General features: G+C 44.6%; 1 protein-coding gene across 5 annotated transcripts in view; it reads left to right on the forward strand.

Annotated features, from left to right (window-relative positions):
• The window catches only part of MAD1L1 (mitotic arrest deficient 1 like 1), a 553,489-nt gene that overhangs the window by 242,959 nt on the left and 292,262 nt on the right, over positions 1-18,268 (forward strand). For all 5 annotated transcript variants that reach the window (XM_074965202.1, XM_074965204.1, XM_074965203.1 and 2 more), the window contains one exon: positions 8,266-8,406. In XM_074965202.1, coding sequence (XP_074821303.1) covers positions 8,266-8,406 — 141 coding nt within the window. The remainder of the gene's footprint in view (positions 1-8,265; positions 8,407-18,268) is intronic.

The following is an 18,268-nucleotide window of genomic DNA, read 5'->3' on the forward strand; positions in this document are numbered from 1 at the left end:
TCTCCTGTTCAACCCAGGAGTCCCCTCTCGCTCCTGTGTTTGTGTTCCTTGGAGACATGGGTTGGGCACTCAAGACACTCAGTGTTACTATATCAGTGGTATGAGATTCGTTAATAGAGAAGACTGTAGCTGTGTAGTTTATGTTAGCAGCGTCTCTCTCCCTACAATCCACCTGTAGGAGGCAGAAGGATCTGCTAATAGTATTGCAGCTCCTGGATCAGTACTCTCTGGTGCCTACACTCTAGTGGAAAGTGACCTTCCTTATCTTGAAGCCATTTCTCCTGGCAGCCAAGTTATGGATTCATGTAAGGAAAGAATTAAATGGGAGGAGCATGGAGAGAAAGTTGATCATGAAGAGGGTATTCTGTGAAGATGTGATCCCGTAGGTGAATGTAACTGGTTTCCAAGGGACTGAGTCCAGTTCATGGTTGGGATTACAACACAGCTTTCCCTCCCATTTACTCTGCATACAGCAATGAGAGGACAAGAGTCTCTTGGGTGAATCTCTTATAATTAATCATTTCCCCTCCTGCTGATCTCAGAAATCTCCTCTTTCAAACTTATTCACCAAGATGTTGCAGAGGAGAATGAAGAGGTACATGGAAGCAGCAGTTGCACGGAACAGGCCAGTTTCAGACCAGGATGAAGTAGAACAAATGAGCTATTTGTGTTATCAGAAAAGTACATGGAACATACCAGAACCTGCTACAACAAATTTATAGACTTCAAACAGACTTTTGATAGCATTTGGCAAATGGGATTATGGCAAATTTTGACAATATATGGCATCCCCAAGAAATAGATCAAGTTGATAGAAAACATTTACAAGAAGTCCATGAGTGCAATGAGAGTAGACAAGAAGCTGATGGCATGGTTCAGGAAAGCCACAAGAGTGAGTCAATGCATGTTATCACCAGATTTGTACAACCTGGTAGTGAAGGAGTAATGGCTATAGCACTGGGAGATGAAATGAGAGGAGTCATGTTATATGAGAGGATAGCAAATAACCTTAGATTTGCAGATATTGAATCGCATAGTACTGACAAAGGAGGATTTACACAGAATAGCTGACAAGGTAGACTGGGAAAGCAGAAGATTTGGATTGAAGATCAGTATGGAGGAGACAACACTATGGCAATAGGAAGAGGTAAAGATCAAAGTTGGAGACAAAGAACTAGAACAAGTGGAAAAATGTGTGTACCTTGGAGGATGAAGAATAGGAATTCTGTAGATGATGTAAACAGAATAGATTAGCCACTGCTGTATTCAGAAAACTTTGTAAGACCTGCGATGTTAAAGACATTTTGATAAAAATGAAAATCAGTGTATATGAAACAATTGTTGTTGCAACACTGCTGTATGAGTCAGAATGTTGGAGTCTGAGGAAAGCTGGTAAACGAAAGATATTGATTGCAGAAATGAACTGGCTGAGGGGCATACTAAGCTTCAAGACTGGAGAAAAAAGTGAAGTGATAAGAAAGTGGCTAGGGCAAGAAATGATGCTGTTATAGAAGATTCAAGAAAGATGACTGGGATGGTTTTCGCAGATGTCCAGAATGGACCTAGAAAGGAAACACTACCTGATGATTCACATCAGAGTGTGAGAAACTAGAAATAGAGGAAGACTGAGGATGCGATGGATAGACATGGTGAAAAATAACATTGAACAAAAAGGTTTAAAGATGAATGAAGTTGTGAAGCTAGCATAAGATACAAAGTGGTAGAACAGATTTCTTTCGGCCACTTTGTCACCGCTGAGCTGATAGACAGGAATCAAAGAAGAATATGGTGGTTTAGAATCCTGTGCAAAGTCTGTGTATGTGTTATGCGTTACACCTATCACATGCCCCTGAAATGTAAATCCATATTGCCCTCACAGCTGGAGTTGTGGGGAAGAGTATGTTTAAGCTAGAGGACAATTTGGGAGGAGGGGGGAAAGTCAGCACTGGTCCCAGAGGCTGGGCAGTTGGACAGTGAGATCTCCGCTCTCAGGAAGCGGTTCTAGAAAGAGGATTTGCACCCCAAAAGTGTGCCAAGAGAGACCCTAAGCCAGTCACAATGCCTGGACTCTGTTCAGACTCCAGAAGCTTAAAATACATGAAAATTCAGCATTTGGATCACTTCCCAGCAGGCTGGTGAATGTCCAATAGGGGGAGTCAGCTAGACGTGTGATGGGGTCATTATATTATTACCTCAATGGCATGGGAAAGCTAGTGCATGTTTCCCCGCGTGCTCATCAGGTCAGGGAAGTCTGGTTAGAGAGCAGAGCCAAAAAATGAGTACTGTCCACTGGAATAAATCAGAGAGCAAACACTTCTGATTGTGTGGCGGCTAATCAGTCTTTATGTCAGTACAGTTCCTGGCTTCTCAACTGAGACTATCAACAATCCCTCTACAGCAAAACTGGGTTTTATTATCCAGCTATTCCTTGAACACATGGAAAGGAGTGAGCTGGAGAAAGAGGAGAGTGAGCCATCCAGGACTAGAGCAGAGCAACAGGTTGATTGGAAACGCTCTGTTGAACATGTCTGAGCTGTTGGCAGTGGTACGTTTAGCATGGGAATGTCTGTAGAACAAAATGATCTAATCAAAGGGCAGTCCCTGTGTACCATCTGCTGGTGACGCAAAATCCCTATTTACTTGGATCCCAGAGATGTCAATTGTGATGATGGGTTTTGTGATGTGGACTTGTCCCCTCAGAACTGGACTAGCAGCACAAGCTTGTTCCATTCTATCCAACAATGGCTTAATGACCACTTCTGGTGATTCTCAACCAGGCTAGACGTGAGCCAGTGGCTTTGAGGTGACAGGGTCCCGCTCTCATAGTCTTTGATCTGAGAAACCCAGTCTTCCTTAGAGAGAAGTAAACAGCCCATAAAATATTTTATTGAGTCAATTTTCTTAATCTAAGCATTCAGAGACACTCTAACATTTTTCCTGCCACAGAGTTAAAAAAACAAAGCCCACAATACCTGGTTCTCAGGGAAGGTGTGGCTCCTTCTGACTAAGAGGAATGAGCCCAGGATAAGGCTGGAGTACATGCCACCCAAATTAGGGTCATCTCCGCCTCTTTCTTTATTGATGAGGTAAGGTGGGTGATCCTGTGAGCACTTGTTAGAATTTTGTTATGAAATAGTAGGATTGGGGTGATTTACCCTGTTCAAAGGCTGTTGGGGCTCACAAAAATACGCGGAAGTGCAGTTTATGTATGTATGTATTTATTTTTTTGCTTTTGGAATGGACCACATTGCTCTGAATGTCAGGTATTTTAAACCAACTCTCTTGGCAGAGACTATCCCCCATAACAGGGGTTCTCAACCTTTTTCTTTCTGAGGCCCCCCCCCGACATGCTATAAAAACTCCATGGCCCCCCTGTGCCACAACAACTGTTTTTTCTGCATATAAAAGCCAGGGCTGCCATTAGGGGGTAGCAAACAGGGCAGCTGCCGCGGGCCCCACACCACGGGGGGCCCTCATGAAGCGACATTGTTCAGGCTTCGACTTCAACCCCTTGGTGGACCTCCTGAAGCCTGCTCACGGCCCCCCAGGGTGCCCCGGACCCCTGATTGAGAATCACTGCCCTACAAGGCCTCTGAAACTACACCCTATGTAAAATGATAAAAGTTGAACGGTAGACTATTCTGTGCTCAGTGTGTTGTTCAGGAACAAAATATAAACATCTCCAATGAAAGGTTGCTCATGTAAAACTGTGTTTAAGTGCTGCCGCCTCCCTTCTTGCTAAGAGTTAGAAGATAGTGTTTCTGTGTAAATGGGGTCTCTAATTCTTTTCCACGAGAGCTAACACCCTCCTGATAAACAGGATTTATCATATGCTAAGCATGGAGCTTTCTGGGGGGGCCCGATAGTAGCCGTACATCACCAACATCAGACAACATATACTGCCTGCCTCTAAGATGCTAATGGAGAAAATAAATGGGAGTAGCAGTCTGAATGGCAATTCAAAATATCAGGTATGTTTAACATGCAATTCCCATTTAGAGAGTGATATGCATATAGAGATGAGATGGGCAATAAGGTATTTGATCTCCTTTTAATCACATCGGAGAATTTTGATGTTTGTCAAGTCTGAGAATTCAGCAGAGCCAAGCAAATAATTGTGGTCCTCTGGAATAAACCTGAGAGCAAAAATTCCTCGTATTCCAGTGCAGAATCCTCTGCACTGACTGTTACATTGTTGTCAGTTCACCCTGATGTATAAATGCATGCAATCCTCTTGGTATAGCAGCAGGTATGGGCAAATTTGATCACAAAAATGCCAAAACGGTGTTAAAAATTCATTTAGCTTTACAGTTGTGCAGCTTGGACTCCAGACCTGGCCACTGTTGCGATTTTTAGTCTGAAGTTTTATATAAACAGGGTTGTTATGGACATGGGCAATGTGAGCTTTTTCATAAAAGTGCCTCCCATCAGTGCCGCTGGCAGCAGGCGCTTCCTCAGTGCATTGAAAAGTACCAGACAGGACCTCTGTGATGTGAACTTTCTCTCACAATGCCCTATAAATAGAGAGAAATCTGCCAGAGTTTGCCAGCTTAAGAGTGCTGAAATGCTTCTTCTGTAGCCCACTCTGAATGCATCCGATGAAGTGAGCTGTAGCTCACGGAAGCTTATGCTCAAATAAATGTGTTAGTCTCTAAGGTGCCAGAAGTCCTCCTTTTCTTTTTGCGAATACAGACTAACACGGCTGCTACTCTGAAACCTGTCTCTAGGGAGGTATCCAGTCAAGAGTTATCAGCGTAGTTTACTTAAATGACAGAATTACAAAAGTGGTTCCCCCCCACCCCCAAATGAAAAGGGCTGTGTTTCCGAAATACTATATGTGGTGCTAACAGCTCGACCCAGCAAGCCTGTATACCGGGGCTGTCTCCTGCTTCACTGTCCAAACGTCAAACACCTAAATACAGTGTGTGTGTCAGTGCGCTTGGGGAGAGGGAGGGATGTACAAATTCAAGGTGTGAAAGGCAAGGTGGGGGATGCCAGCTGAAGATGCTGCAAAAATGTGTTCAAAACATTTAACATACTGAAAAGTCAGCTGAGACGGTTGAGGTTGGTTCAGCCTTGGGAAGGAACCGTGCTGGCCCAGGAGGAAGAGTACAATTACCAGCCACCCTTATCTGTAAAATATCTCCACAAATACAACAGAGAAATAGCAGTGCAGCAGGAGTTCCTCCTCCTTAGGAAAGCCCACCTGGAAACTTACCTTTTCTCAAGACAAAGTGCCTTCAACTAAGGGAAAATGATGATGAAAAAGCTGTTTCTTGCCCGGCTATTCCAGAGTCAAGGGTTAGAACACATCAGAGAATTTACTGGGATGTACAAATTTGATCTTTGGATATGCTTACAGCTAAAGTTACAGTTGCAAGACTCTCATCCTCTCTCCTCTCCCTAGCTCTCTAGCCCTTGTTTTCCACTGCACAGCCTTCATCAGTGCCATAGTTGGACAGAACAGTGTTCTCTCTCCATTATATCAAGGACTGCCCAACAGCCTTAGCACTATTTCAACTGCAAAATCAAATGGAACCCCATCAAATTTAAACATCAAAGATATCCGCTGTCTGGGTCCTTTCCCAGAGGTCCCAGTCCATCTCTGCACTGAGAAAGCATCCACATTTAGAGATGATTCATTATTAGGACAAAGAGTGGCTCTTAAGAGACCAGACTTGGGTCCCAATCCACTGGTGAATGATGTACACTTCAGAACAGATCCACAGACATGTTTTAGTAGCTTCCTACATTGCTCAGCTGCCAAAGTGAGGATCGGAGAGTTTCTGTGGGATCAAGACTCCTTTCTGAGGGTATGACTTCTTTGCCTCTAAAGGAATAGGGGACAAGAGGATGGGTCCTTGCCTGTCAAGGCTCGTCTCTGATTTCAAAAGCAAACAAGCTATGAGGGAATGTATAATTTAAACCACAGTACAAGTTTTATTCAGTAATTCTACTGATAATAAATCAAAACAGAGAGAAGTTATAACTGAAAACACTTGCTCCTGGTCCTTAGCTCTGGTCTTCATTTCTGAACACAAATACTGTAACAAAATCTATTCTCAGGCTCCCAACAAGTGGTCCGTAACCCCATTTTCTCAATTCCTCTTCACCAGCACAACCCATTCAAATTTTCCCCTATTTTCTTAAGATCACGTTAGTCTAGCTTCACAACCCAGAAATCCCTCCACTGACTAGACAGTGGCACATTCCCTGCCTCACTGTCAATCTCTCAGATGATTTCAGTGTGGCCTCTCACCTCTTTGCAACACCTTGTGCTGTCCTGCTTGCCACAAGGCGAGAGGAGACATTGGCACCCACTGTGTACTGCACTTTGTATAGCTCTTTAAAATATTCTTTCCATCGGTTATTCATTGCTTGTTTGTCCTCAGTTATTTGCCTGAACATGTCTTTCATTGCTGACATCTTCAACTCATATGTCCCACTCTGTTCTGTTATCTTGCAATATAACCTCTGTGTCACATTTCTTCTGCATATTCTTCTGCTTCTTTGCATTGTTTGCTTATTCATTTGTTTCTGTCACTCTTTGCATTCTTTTTTTAACCTCTCTGGTCAACCTATTGTATTCAGCTCTTAGACTTGCATCTTCCTTTTTATTCTCCTTTAACTTCCTATGCTTGTCACTCAGCTGTGGCACTTCGTCCATTATCCACCTTGGTTTCTTTGTCTAAAACATCATTGCCCTTTACTCAGTAGAATGAGAAATATACAGATCTATACACAAACAAACCCTACATGCATTTCCCTGCCTCAGTTTCCTCACCATTCAAGCATTTATTGGGCTGGGGTCTGATTCCTCTGGGATAATCCAAGATCCTTCTGTTGCAACTGATGGCTTGATTTCTGAACCATAGAGTCTCTCTCTTCCTAGACCTTCTTTGGTCCCACAGCTAAACTGAGTCCCCCTGCTACAAAAAAATGTGTGTCTCTTCCCTTCTCGTGACCCAAACTTCCTGTGTCTCTATCCTCCTAAGAGTCCTTTTAAAACTCCTACATTATCACCTCCATCTCTTTGGGAATTTTCTGCTCTCCAAATGCCCAATCCCTTGTTGAGGATTGGAGAAAACTGGTTCTCCTAGTTTTAGCAAACCTCCTTAACATACCCATTGTGTGGTCAGAGTACAGTCTTAAGTTAACTACGCTCCAGTTGTCCCTAGTCTGATGGATACTTGCTAAAAGGCCTGACAGCCATGTTGGATTCTACATTTACATAGAGACATTGAGTGTTACAACAATTTTCTTAATAACTTCATAGTCCCAACCAGATTTCATAAATTGTACATACAGTTTCCCCAAACAATCATAATCTCCACTGGGGGACTGCACGGGTTTGAACCCAGGTCCTTCAGTATCAAAGTGTGTGTCTAACATATAAACTGAAAGAACAGCTCTCTTAGCTGGGAACTGTAATAGTGAAAATAAAATTGAGAACCTCCATATCTGTGTCCATTTTAAGCTGGTAGGGGCATGGTCCACTTCCAACTTTCTTTGCCTCATGCATTGTGGGTGCTTATGGAAATAAATAATTAATGTTTTCATTGGTCAGTGCTTTCTACTGGGGCCCTTCTAGTAGCCATTCATTTTTTTCTTCAGCTGTGGATTAACCTATATTTTTAATGACCACATTATTGAGAAACCCTTCATAAAATGAGAATTTAATCCCTCCACTTGGAAGGTAAAATACTCTTTCTCCATGTAATCCTATCCAAATCCTGTTTGGTGTGGTGGATTACACTAAACACATCTATGCTGTGAGAATAAAGTACTTGCTTTATATTTAAGGACTCTTCATTAGAAGACTTCTGCACTCATCTTTGACTTCACTGATGGCAGAATAAGGTTCCCTGATTTAGCTCCCATAACTCATTGCTATTTTCCCTGAACAGCCACGTTGAGGTGTGTCCAAGAAGCATCTTCTACTTGAGAGCTCTAATTTTATTTGTTCTTGGTATATACATGTAAAATGGCAAAAGTTATACTGTGTGCATGTTACCATCTAAAAGGGATGTTTGTGTTTATATACATTTTCAACTCTCAGAGCAGTAGATTTTTATATCTCTCCATTTATGTGTGATATGTGTATACAAAAGAGGTAGTGGAAGAACTGGAAATAACTTTCCAACCAAAATAATGCTCTCCACCGTGTTAAAAAATGTTAAATTTCATTGGGTATGTCAGTTTGAAGATGCAGGCTGCATGTATCCAGTGGAAAGTCTAACCAGTCTGTTTCTTTCTTCACTACAGGAGCGTGATGGAATGAGAGCAATTCTGGAGTCATACGACAGTGAGCTGACCCCATCGGAGCACTCTCCTCAGCTGAGCCGGCGCATGCATGAGGCAGAAGAAATGGTGCAGAAGGTGCATGCGCACAACGCTGAGATAGAGGTAACGATGAGGCCCTGTGCTCTAACCCCAGTATAGACGTAATCTATATAGCAGTGGACCCCAGACTCTGTGGTCAGGAGCTACAGCAGGTGTTCTTTCCCATCTGGTTTCTCTGATTCTGTATACAGCGTGCTTGTGCATTTGGAGGGGGGATGAAGCCGCCTGTTGTGGTCACATGCTGAGTTCACATGGTTCAGTTGCCTGTTGGGACCATTCGCAAACCCTTTGTTTAACTGGCATTCAGAGAAAACCATAAAGTCAAAGACCGAGTTTGCAAAATGCCTTTTGAAACAACTTTTTAATGAAAAGTTTTTAAGAGCAGGTGTGATTGGGCGTGGGCTCAAAGCACAACTTGCAAAATCTGCACCAATATTTATTCATTCCAATATGTATTTATACACACATAATAGAATTGTATTATCTCATACCATTATTCATGAGAACGGCCATACTGAGTCAGACCAAAGGTCCATCTAGCTCAGCTGTCTTCTGACAGTGGCTAATGCCAAGTGCCCCAGAGGGAATGAACAGAGCAGGTAATCATCAAGTGATCCATCCTCTGTCACCCATTCCCAGCTTCTGATATATTACCTGGTGCTTTACTGAGAGCTAGGATAGAGAGTGGATGTGTTACAGAACAGGAGACAATGGTTCTCATAAAAGGCCCATGGGTACAGGTACAGTGGCTTTCATAAGAGCAGAAAGAGGAAAATGGAGTAGAGTTGAAATACTACAGGGAGGGAATTACAGGCATAAGGGGCGGCATAGAAGAAGGCACAAAGCACTTAAATGAGGGCAGAGATGGGATTTATCTGTACATGAATGGGAATGGTAAGAGATGGTAACAAAGATGCAGACAATGGCAGAGCTCTTAGAGACTTGACAGGTTACGAGAAAGTCAAGGGAGATGTAGAGTTTGGATGCCTACAGAAATAGAAGTGAAGGCACCATGTATTTGGTGATTCTGTGGCAGCAGAATTTGTTGCACAGTTCATGCCTTGCTGAAGACTTCTGTTCCAGAATCTCATCCTCTCAGTTACAGTCACCTGGCATACCTTAAGTAGTACAGATGACAAAAGAGGATCTGTCTTTTGAACCACGTGCATTATTTAATGCTAATGCCGATGAGCTGCACTCTTTAAAGGATTCTTAAGTCATTTTGAGATCTTTAGGAGTGTATATATCAGCGCTAGAGAGACCAGTTAGGTTTCAACCATATCAAAAACAGTCTTTCTTGTCATATTAGAGATCTGAATCACCCAAAAAGAGACAGAGGTATCAGAAAAGATCATCTGTCTTCATGGCAGCAGATTTGACTCCTCGGTCAGGAGCCATATACATTTCCTGAAGGAACATCTATCCCCCCACTGGGGTTCCCCCAAGACCTTTTCCACTTGGTTCCCCAAGAACTCAGTTTGCCTCTAGTCTAGTCACTCGGGTTCCTTTATTGGCATACAATTAAAGTACTTTTGAGTTGATCAGGCTCAGGCTGAGGGGGTGGGTTCTGGGCATACCACACATCCAAAGTTACACTACAAACTTCTTCCTTTAGATACATTTACACGTTGCATTGCATTTACTGTACATTGCCTGACCATTTTGGGATTGGCTGGTTACTTTGTAGGAACTGATCCCTGTACAACATGCTCTGTCCATACACTGTCCATGTACAACTTTATCTCATTTTTACATTCCCATCTTATTTTGTCCATTGTAAATGGTTCCCTGGGTGTTCCTCCCTGTTTTATCTAGTACAGACATTCTGTTTCCAGACTGCTGATTCATATACCTCCCTAATCCTATCCCCCAAGAAATGAGGCCTCACCCGTGTCCAATTACTCATGTCAAGTCAGGCCTACATTCCACTGATTTTGTTTTTCTTCTCTGTATTAGCATACGTTTTATTTGGATTATATTTTTGATTTCTTTTGATTTTTATAATTTTATTACTCTACAACACATTTTTGAGATGACAGTAGTTGTAATTATTTGAACCATTATTGATACCAGGCTTAAAGTACATACCAGTGGATGCAAGCTTACACTTTATGGTGTAGCCCCGTGATTCTCAACCTTTTTCATTTGCGGACCTCTAAAAAGTTTCGAATGGAGGCAAGGACCCCTTTGGAAATTAGACAGGCTGTGGACCCCAAGTTGAAAACCACTGGTATAGCCCACCAGGGTGTAATTTTCTGTTATAAGCGTGCATTGCTTTTAAAGAATTTTTAAAGCATTTTTGTGTAATTTTAACTTTGCTTTAGTTACATTTTTAAAAACTGGTACTATATATTTTTTTTCATTTATTACCACAGGAAATTTAGGTGTGAAAAAGGATATAGACCTATTAAAATTAAAACATTTCCTGGTTTTATACCAGAAGTGGGGGGTTTTTAGCCACGACATCCTAACTATGCCTTTAAGCTTTGAAGGGCTGTAAAGACTTCAGTGACTTAAAGGTAAACTACACAAGAAAAAAACAGTGCCCTTTACTGTTTTTATTTTGTTTGAATCTCCCCTTCCCGACAAAAGTGTGTTTATTCTTGTTGCATGTCAGGAAACCTATCTTTCCTCTTTTTATTAGAGACCCCTTGCAAGATCTTCAGAGGACTTGGCTTGTGACATCACATAGGGCAGAACCTAGAGTTGTAGCTATTAATCCCTATGGCTACATCTACATGAAGAACTTTAGGGAATTTACTAAACTGGTGCTAGCATGGGTGACACAGAGGAGACACAGTCCTTATTGTGGTGGAGGGAGGAATGAAGGGGGACACACAGGAGTCCTGGCTTGGTGAGGAAAGGGGGAATAGGAGGCACACAGAGCCTCTTGCATGTGAAGGAAGGGGGAAATGAGGGTCACACAGGGCTGCTGACATAGGGGAATGGGAAAAGGGGAGGGGGGGACACAGCCACTTGCATGATGGAGGAAGTAGGGGGTTTCAGAGAGTCCCTGAAATAGGGGAGACGGGAGAACAGCACACCTGGAACTTGTATGGGAAATAGAAGAACGTAAGAGCCACTCGGATGTGCAGGGGTGTTTGGCCTGCAGAAGCAACAGAGTGTGTGACCTAGTAATTCTAATTTAAAAAAAAAAAAAAAGGGGGGGGGGGCAGAAAAAGACTTTCAGGGGAAAAAGTTTGTCAGTGTCTGTACAGCACATAAAGGCAAAGAGCATAACTTCCTTTTTTTTAAGAAAAAATAATTTGTCCTCTTTTCCCATATAAAGAATAATGCCCCCACTTACCTGTCGTGTCTTATCCCAGGGTTTTTCTTTATCTGAGGTTTTCATTTGTTTAAATCTATTCACACGTTCCCAGCAAGTGGATTCCTTTGCTAGCCCTATAGCTCTCTGTCAGCTTTTTGCTTGTGAATTGTAGAGAAAAGGCTGTTTTATGATCCCCCTGATTTGTTACCAGCAGCCACGCTTCCTCCAAAGAAATCATACAAGAAAAAATCGATTTTCTATACAGGCATTTTCTTATATATATTATTTTTTTCCCCCATGGATTGTATCAGCAGTTCTGTATGAGAAAAGAAGACATCCAGTGAAGATGAAGTGGTGGTTGATAATGATATAGTGAACAATGCCAGGGAGGCAGGAAGGTTGGAGTATTATCTGCTTTTTGCTCATGAAGGAGATGAGGTCTGGATAATCCTTTGCGGGATGTGTAAGTTGAGTTTAAGAGGAGCAGTCTTCTGTCAATGCTAAATAGAGAGAGGTATGAGAGAGAAGTGTTGAGTTCTGGTAGTTTGAGTGAGAAGCTCTGTGCCTGGAACATGCACCCTGAGACTATGGTATGTCTACACTACGAAATTAGGTCGAATTTATAGAAGTCGGTTTTTTAGAAATCGTTTTTATATATTCGAGTGTGTGTGTCCCCACAGAAAATGCTCTAAGTGCATTAAGTGCATTAACTCGGCGGAGTGCTTCCACAGTACCGAGGCTAGAGTCGACTTCCGGAGTGTTGCACTGTGGGTAGCTATCCCACAGTTCCCGCAGTCTCCGCTGCCCATTGGAATTCTGGGTTGAGATCCCAATGCCTGATGGGGCTAAAACATTGTCGCGGGTAGTTCTGGGTACATATCGTCAGGCCCCCGTTCCCTCCCTCCCTCCGTGAAAGCAGCAGCAGACAATTGTTTCACGTCTTTTTTTCTTGAGTTACCTGTGCAGACGCCATACCACGGCAAGCATGGAGCCCGCTCAGGTAACCGTCACCGTATGTCTCCTGGGTGCTGGCAGATGTGGTACTGCATTGCTACACAGCAGCATCAACCCATTGCCTTGTGGCAGCAGACGGTACAGTAGGACTGGTAGCTGTCATCGTCATGTCCGAGGTGCTCCTGGTCGCCTCTGTGAGGTCGATCAGGAGCGCCTGGGCAGACATGGGCACAGGGACTAAATTTGTAGTGACTTGACCCGGTCATTCTCTTTAGTCCTGCAGTCAGTCCTATTGAACCATCTTATGGTGAGCAGGCAGGCGATACGGATTGCTAGCAGTCCTACTGTACCATCTTCTGCCAGGCAGGCAAGAGATGAGGATGGCTAGCAGTCCTACTGCACCATCTTCTGCCGAGCAGCCATGAGATGTGGATGGCTTGCAGTCCTTCTGCACCGTCTGCTGCCAGCCAAAGATGTAAAAGATAGATGGAGTGGATCAAAACAAGAAATGGATCAGATTTGTTTTGTACTCATTTGCTTCCCCCTCTCCCCCGTCATTCCTCTAGGTCACACTGCAGTCAAAAGGTACAGCAAGGTAAATGTAGCCATGTATCAATCAGAGGCCAGACCAACCTGCTTGTTCCAATAAGAACAATTACTTAGGTGCACCATTTCTTATTGGAACCCTCCATGAAGTCCTGCCTGAAATACTCCTTGATGTAAAGCCACCCCCTTTGTTGATTTTAATTCCCTGTAAGCCAACCCTGTAAGCCATGTCGTCAGTCGCCCCTACCTCCGTCAGAGCAACGGCAGACAATCTTTCCGCGCCTTTTTTCTGTGCGGACACCATACCAAGGCAAGCATGGAGGCCGCTCAGCTCACTTTGGCAATTCGGAGCACATTAAACACCACACGTATTATCCAGCAGTATATGCAGCACCAGAACCTGGCAGAGCGATACCGGGCGAGGAGGCGACATGAGCGCGGTCACGTGAGTGATCAGGACATGGACACAGATTTCTCTGAAAGCATGGGCCCTGCCAATGCATGCATCATGGTGCTAATGTGGCAGGTTCATGCAGTGGAACGCCGATTCTGGGCTCGGGAAACAAGCACAGCCTGGTGGGACCGCATAGTGTTGCGGGTCTGGGACAATTCCCAGTGGCTGCGAAACTTTTGCATGCGTAAGGGCACTTTCCTGGAACTTTGTGACTTGCTTCCCCCTGCCCTGAAGCGCATGAATACCAAGATGAGAGCAGCGCTCACAGTTGAGAAGCGAGTGGCGATAGCCCTGTGGAAGCTTGCAACGCCAGACAGCTACCGGTCAGTTGGGAATCAATTTGGAGTGGGCAAATCTACTGTGGAGGCTGCTGTGATGCAAGTAGTCCACGCAATCAAAGATCTGCTGATATCAAGGGTAGTGACCCTGGGAAATGTGCAGGTCATAGTGGATGGCTTTGCTGCAATGGGATTCCGTAACTGTGGTGGGGCCATAGACGGAACCCATATCCCTATCTTGGCACCGGAGCACCAAGCCGGCAAGTACATAAACCGCAAGGGGTACTTTTCAATAGTGCTGCAAGCTCTGGTGGATCACAAGGGACGTTTCACCACCATCAACGTGGGATGGCCGGGAAAGGTACATGACACTCGCATCTTCAGGAACTCTGGTCTGTTTCAAAAGCTGCAGGAAGGGACTTTATTCCCAGACCAGAAAATAACTGTTGGGGATGTTGAAATGCCTATAGTTATCCTTGGGGACCCAGCCTACCCCTTAATGCCATGGCTCATGAAGCCGTACACAGGCAGCCTGGACAGCAGTCAGGAGCTGTTCAACTACAGGCTGAGCAAGTGCAGAATGGTGGTAGAATGTGCATTTGGATGTTTAAAGGCGCACTGGTGCAGTTTACTGACTCACTTAGACCTCAGCGAAACCAATATTCCCACTGTTATTACTGCTTGCTGTGTGCTCCACAATATCTGTGAGAGTAAGGGGGAGACGTTTATGGTGGGGTGGGAGGTTGAGGGAAATGGCCTGGCTGCTGGTTACGCGCAGCCAGACACCAGGGCGGTTAGAAGAGCACAGGAGGGTGCGGTACGCATCAGAGAAGCTTTGAAAACCAGTTTCATGACTGGCCAGGCTATGGTGTGAAAGTTCTGTTTGTTTCTCCTTGATGAAACCCGCCACCCCTTGATTCACTCTACTTCCCTGTAAGCTAACCACCCTCCCCTTCTCCCTTCGATCACCGCTTGCAGAGGCAATAAAGTCATTGTTGCTTCACATTCATGCATTCTTTATTCATTCATCACACAAATAGGGGGATGACTACCAAGGTGGCCCAGGAGGGGTGGTGGAGGAGGGAAGGAAAATGCCACACAGCACTTTAAAAGTTTACAACTTTAAAATTTATTGAATGCCAGCCTTCTGTTTTTTGGGCAATCCTCTGTGGTGGAGTGGCTGGTTGGCCGGAGGCCCCCCCACCACGTTCTTGGGTGTCTGGGTGTGGAGGCTATGGAACTTGGGGAGGAGGGCAGTTGGTTAAACAGGGGCTGTAGTGGCAGTCTGTGCTCCAGCTGCCTTTGCTGAAGCTCAACCATACACTGGAGCACACTGGTTTGGTCCTCCAGCAGCCTCAGCATTGAATCCTGCCTCCTCTCATCACGCTGCCGCCACATTTGAGATTCAGCCCTGTCTTCAGCCCACCACTTACTCTCTTCAGCCCGCCACCTCTCCTCCCGGTCATTTTGTGCTTTTCTGCACTCTGACATTATTTGCCTCCACGCATTCGTCTGTGCTCTGTCAGTGTGGGAGGACAGCATGAGCTCAGAGAACATTTCATCACTAGTGCGTTTTTATTTCTTTCTAATCTTCACTAGCCTCTGGGAAGGAGAAGATCCTGTGATCATTGAAACACATGAAGCTGGTGGAGGAAAAGAAAAGGGACAGCGGTATTTAAAAAGACACATTTTATAAAACAGTGGCTACACTCTTTCAGGGTAAACCTTGCTGTTAACATTACATACATAGCACGTGTGCTTTCGTTCCAAGGTCGCATTTTGCCTCCCCCCACCGCGTGGCTACCCTACCCCCTCAACCCTCCCCCCTCTCTGTGGCTAACAGCGGGGAACATTTCTGTTCAGCCACAGGCAAACAGCCCAGCAGGAACGGGCACCTCTGAGTGTCCCCTGAAGAAAAGCAGCCTATTTCAACCAGGTGACCATGAATGATATCTCACTCTCCTGAGGATAACAGAGAGAGATAAAGAACGGATGTTGTTTGAACGCCAGCAAACATACACTGCAATGCTTTGTTGTACAATGATTCCCGAGTACGTGTTACTGGCGTGGAGTGGTAAAGTGTCCTACCATGGAGGACGCAATAAGGCTGCCCTCCCCAGAAACCTTTTGCAAAGGCTTTGGGAGTACATCCAGGAGAGCCGCAAATGCCAGGGCAAATTAATCCTTTCACATGCTTGCTTTTAAACCATGTATAGTATTTTAAAAGGTACGCTCACTGGAGGTCCCTTCTCCGCCTGCCGGGTCCAGGAGGCAGCCTTGAGTGGGTTCGGGGGGTACTGGCTGCAGGTCCAGGGTGAGAAACAGTTCCTGTCTGCCGGGAAAACCGGTTTCTCCGCTTGCTTGCTGTGAGCTGTCTACAGCCTTATCATGATCATCTTCCTCGTCCCCAAAACCTGTTTCCGTGTTGCCTCCATGTCCATTGAAGGAGTCAAACAACACGGCTGGGGTAGTGGTGGCTGAACCCCCTAAAATGGCATGCCGCTCGTCATAGAAGCGGCATGTTTTGGGCTCTGACCCGGAGCGGTCATTCGCCTCTCTGGTTTTCTGGTAGGCTTGCCTCAGCTCCTTAAGTTTCACGCTGCACTGCTTCGGGTCCCTGTTATGGCCTCTGTCCTTCATGCCCTGGGAGATTTTGACAAAGGTTTTGGCATTTTGAAAACTGGAACGGAGTTCTGATAGCACGGATTCCTCTCCCCATACAGCGATCAGATCCCGTACCTCCCGTTCAGTCCATGCTGGAGCTCTAAAGGGCCATGCAGCTGCTGAATCTGGTGGGTTTGTACTCGGCACGGCTCAGCCCTGCCTGCACTGCCACTGCCTGTGCTCTCACAACTGCACTGTTAATTATACTCACGCTATGTGTATGTGAGCAAGGGAATCACACCCCTTGCTATTAGCATTAGAAGTAGCCTGAGTTACTATTATTCAAAAGAGTTAGGGGTGTAAACGCACAGCCTGTTCTGGGACTATGAATGATAGTTGTTTCCCTCCCCAAGATCCTCCAGTTTTTCTGTCTCTCTCTTTATCTCCATCCTGTGTGCTCCCATGTGGCTTTGCCCTCTGAAATGTTAATTGGTGGTGGTGAGAATATGACATCCAGACTTAAGTCAGAGAATTTTTTCCAGGCTCTGGGCACATTACAACATTGATATCAAACAGTTGCAATAAAACATGAGAACAGGATACTCAGCCTGACTGACATCCATCAATCCCAAGCCCCAAATACCACCCAAAACAACTTCCTTAAGCCCCCTTGTCAGAACCTCCTCTCCCCCAGAATAAGTATGGGAGAACAGGTGGATCTTGCAAGGATATCTTTGAAGTTCATCAAATACATGATCTGGCAAACCAAGGAGCATGCAAATTCCCCGCTTTTCAGTGAGGGTATCCTGTTTGTACCAAGAGGATGCTGTCAGTTTGAGATGATCTGAACTGCTGAGATAATGCATGGAGAGAGAAGCATCTGTCATAGCCAGAACCCAAACCAATTAGGGCTTTATAAATCAAAAACACACTATATGCAATACCGAGAAGTTGATCAGTAGCCAAGGTATATATTGTGGCCCAGATGTAATGAGCTCGTGGAGCAAAACCCCGCTTAGCAGGTGGGCCATGGCATTATGCACTAGCCACAATTTCCACATATCTAGACCATGTAGCCCCAATGGCTTATAGCATGAAGCACACGTATGCACTGAGAAATGCAGTTTCGGCACCATGTTTAATCCAAATTGGATCAGGACTGTAGAAACAAACCTTCACAGACAGCTAGGTGTTAAGTAGGACCTGTTTGTGTTTATACGCATCCCCACACCTGCAGACACAAGTCCATAAATGCACACTTTGTTCCATACTTTTCTGTGTCCTATTATCTTGAACACACAGATTCAAGAATACTCTTTTCTAAAGCTTTGAATGTGAAGCAGGCAAAAGAAGAATGCCATGCAGAATTGTGGCCAAAGAAACCAGCAGGATGTGTCTGTCTGTTCTGAGCAGTTAATGACATGTCTCACCATGTGTATAAGTCTGTGTTCTGGAGAGTACAGAGAGCTGAGATGGAATGACTTTGCCCCTAGATACCATGCCAATTGGAGCGCTATAAATACCTAAAATAAACAGAATCCAAGCTGTGTCTGTAACTTGAAATGGATTTTCATTTGGGCCATGTGATGTCAGCAGCGTCAGTGACAGCCACTAACTTGATGAATTTTTACTTGCCCAGCACCCACTAACCTAACCTCCATGTGAATAGGAAATATCAAGAGATCCTAGGGGTTTCTGTGCCAGCAGTGATGATTATTTTGAGAAAGCCCTGTGTGAAATGTAGGGTTTGAAAGGTTAACACCAGCTGCATAAAAGAGAAATCATCATAAATACAACTCCATTAATAGCCATTTTATTACA

The sequence above is a fragment of the Natator depressus genome, chromosome 10 (genome assembly GCF_965152275.1).
Source record: "Natator depressus isolate rNatDep1 chromosome 10, rNatDep2.hap1, whole genome shotgun sequence".
NCBI classification, from domain to species: domain Eukaryota; kingdom Metazoa; phylum Chordata; order Testudines; family Cheloniidae; genus Natator; species Natator depressus.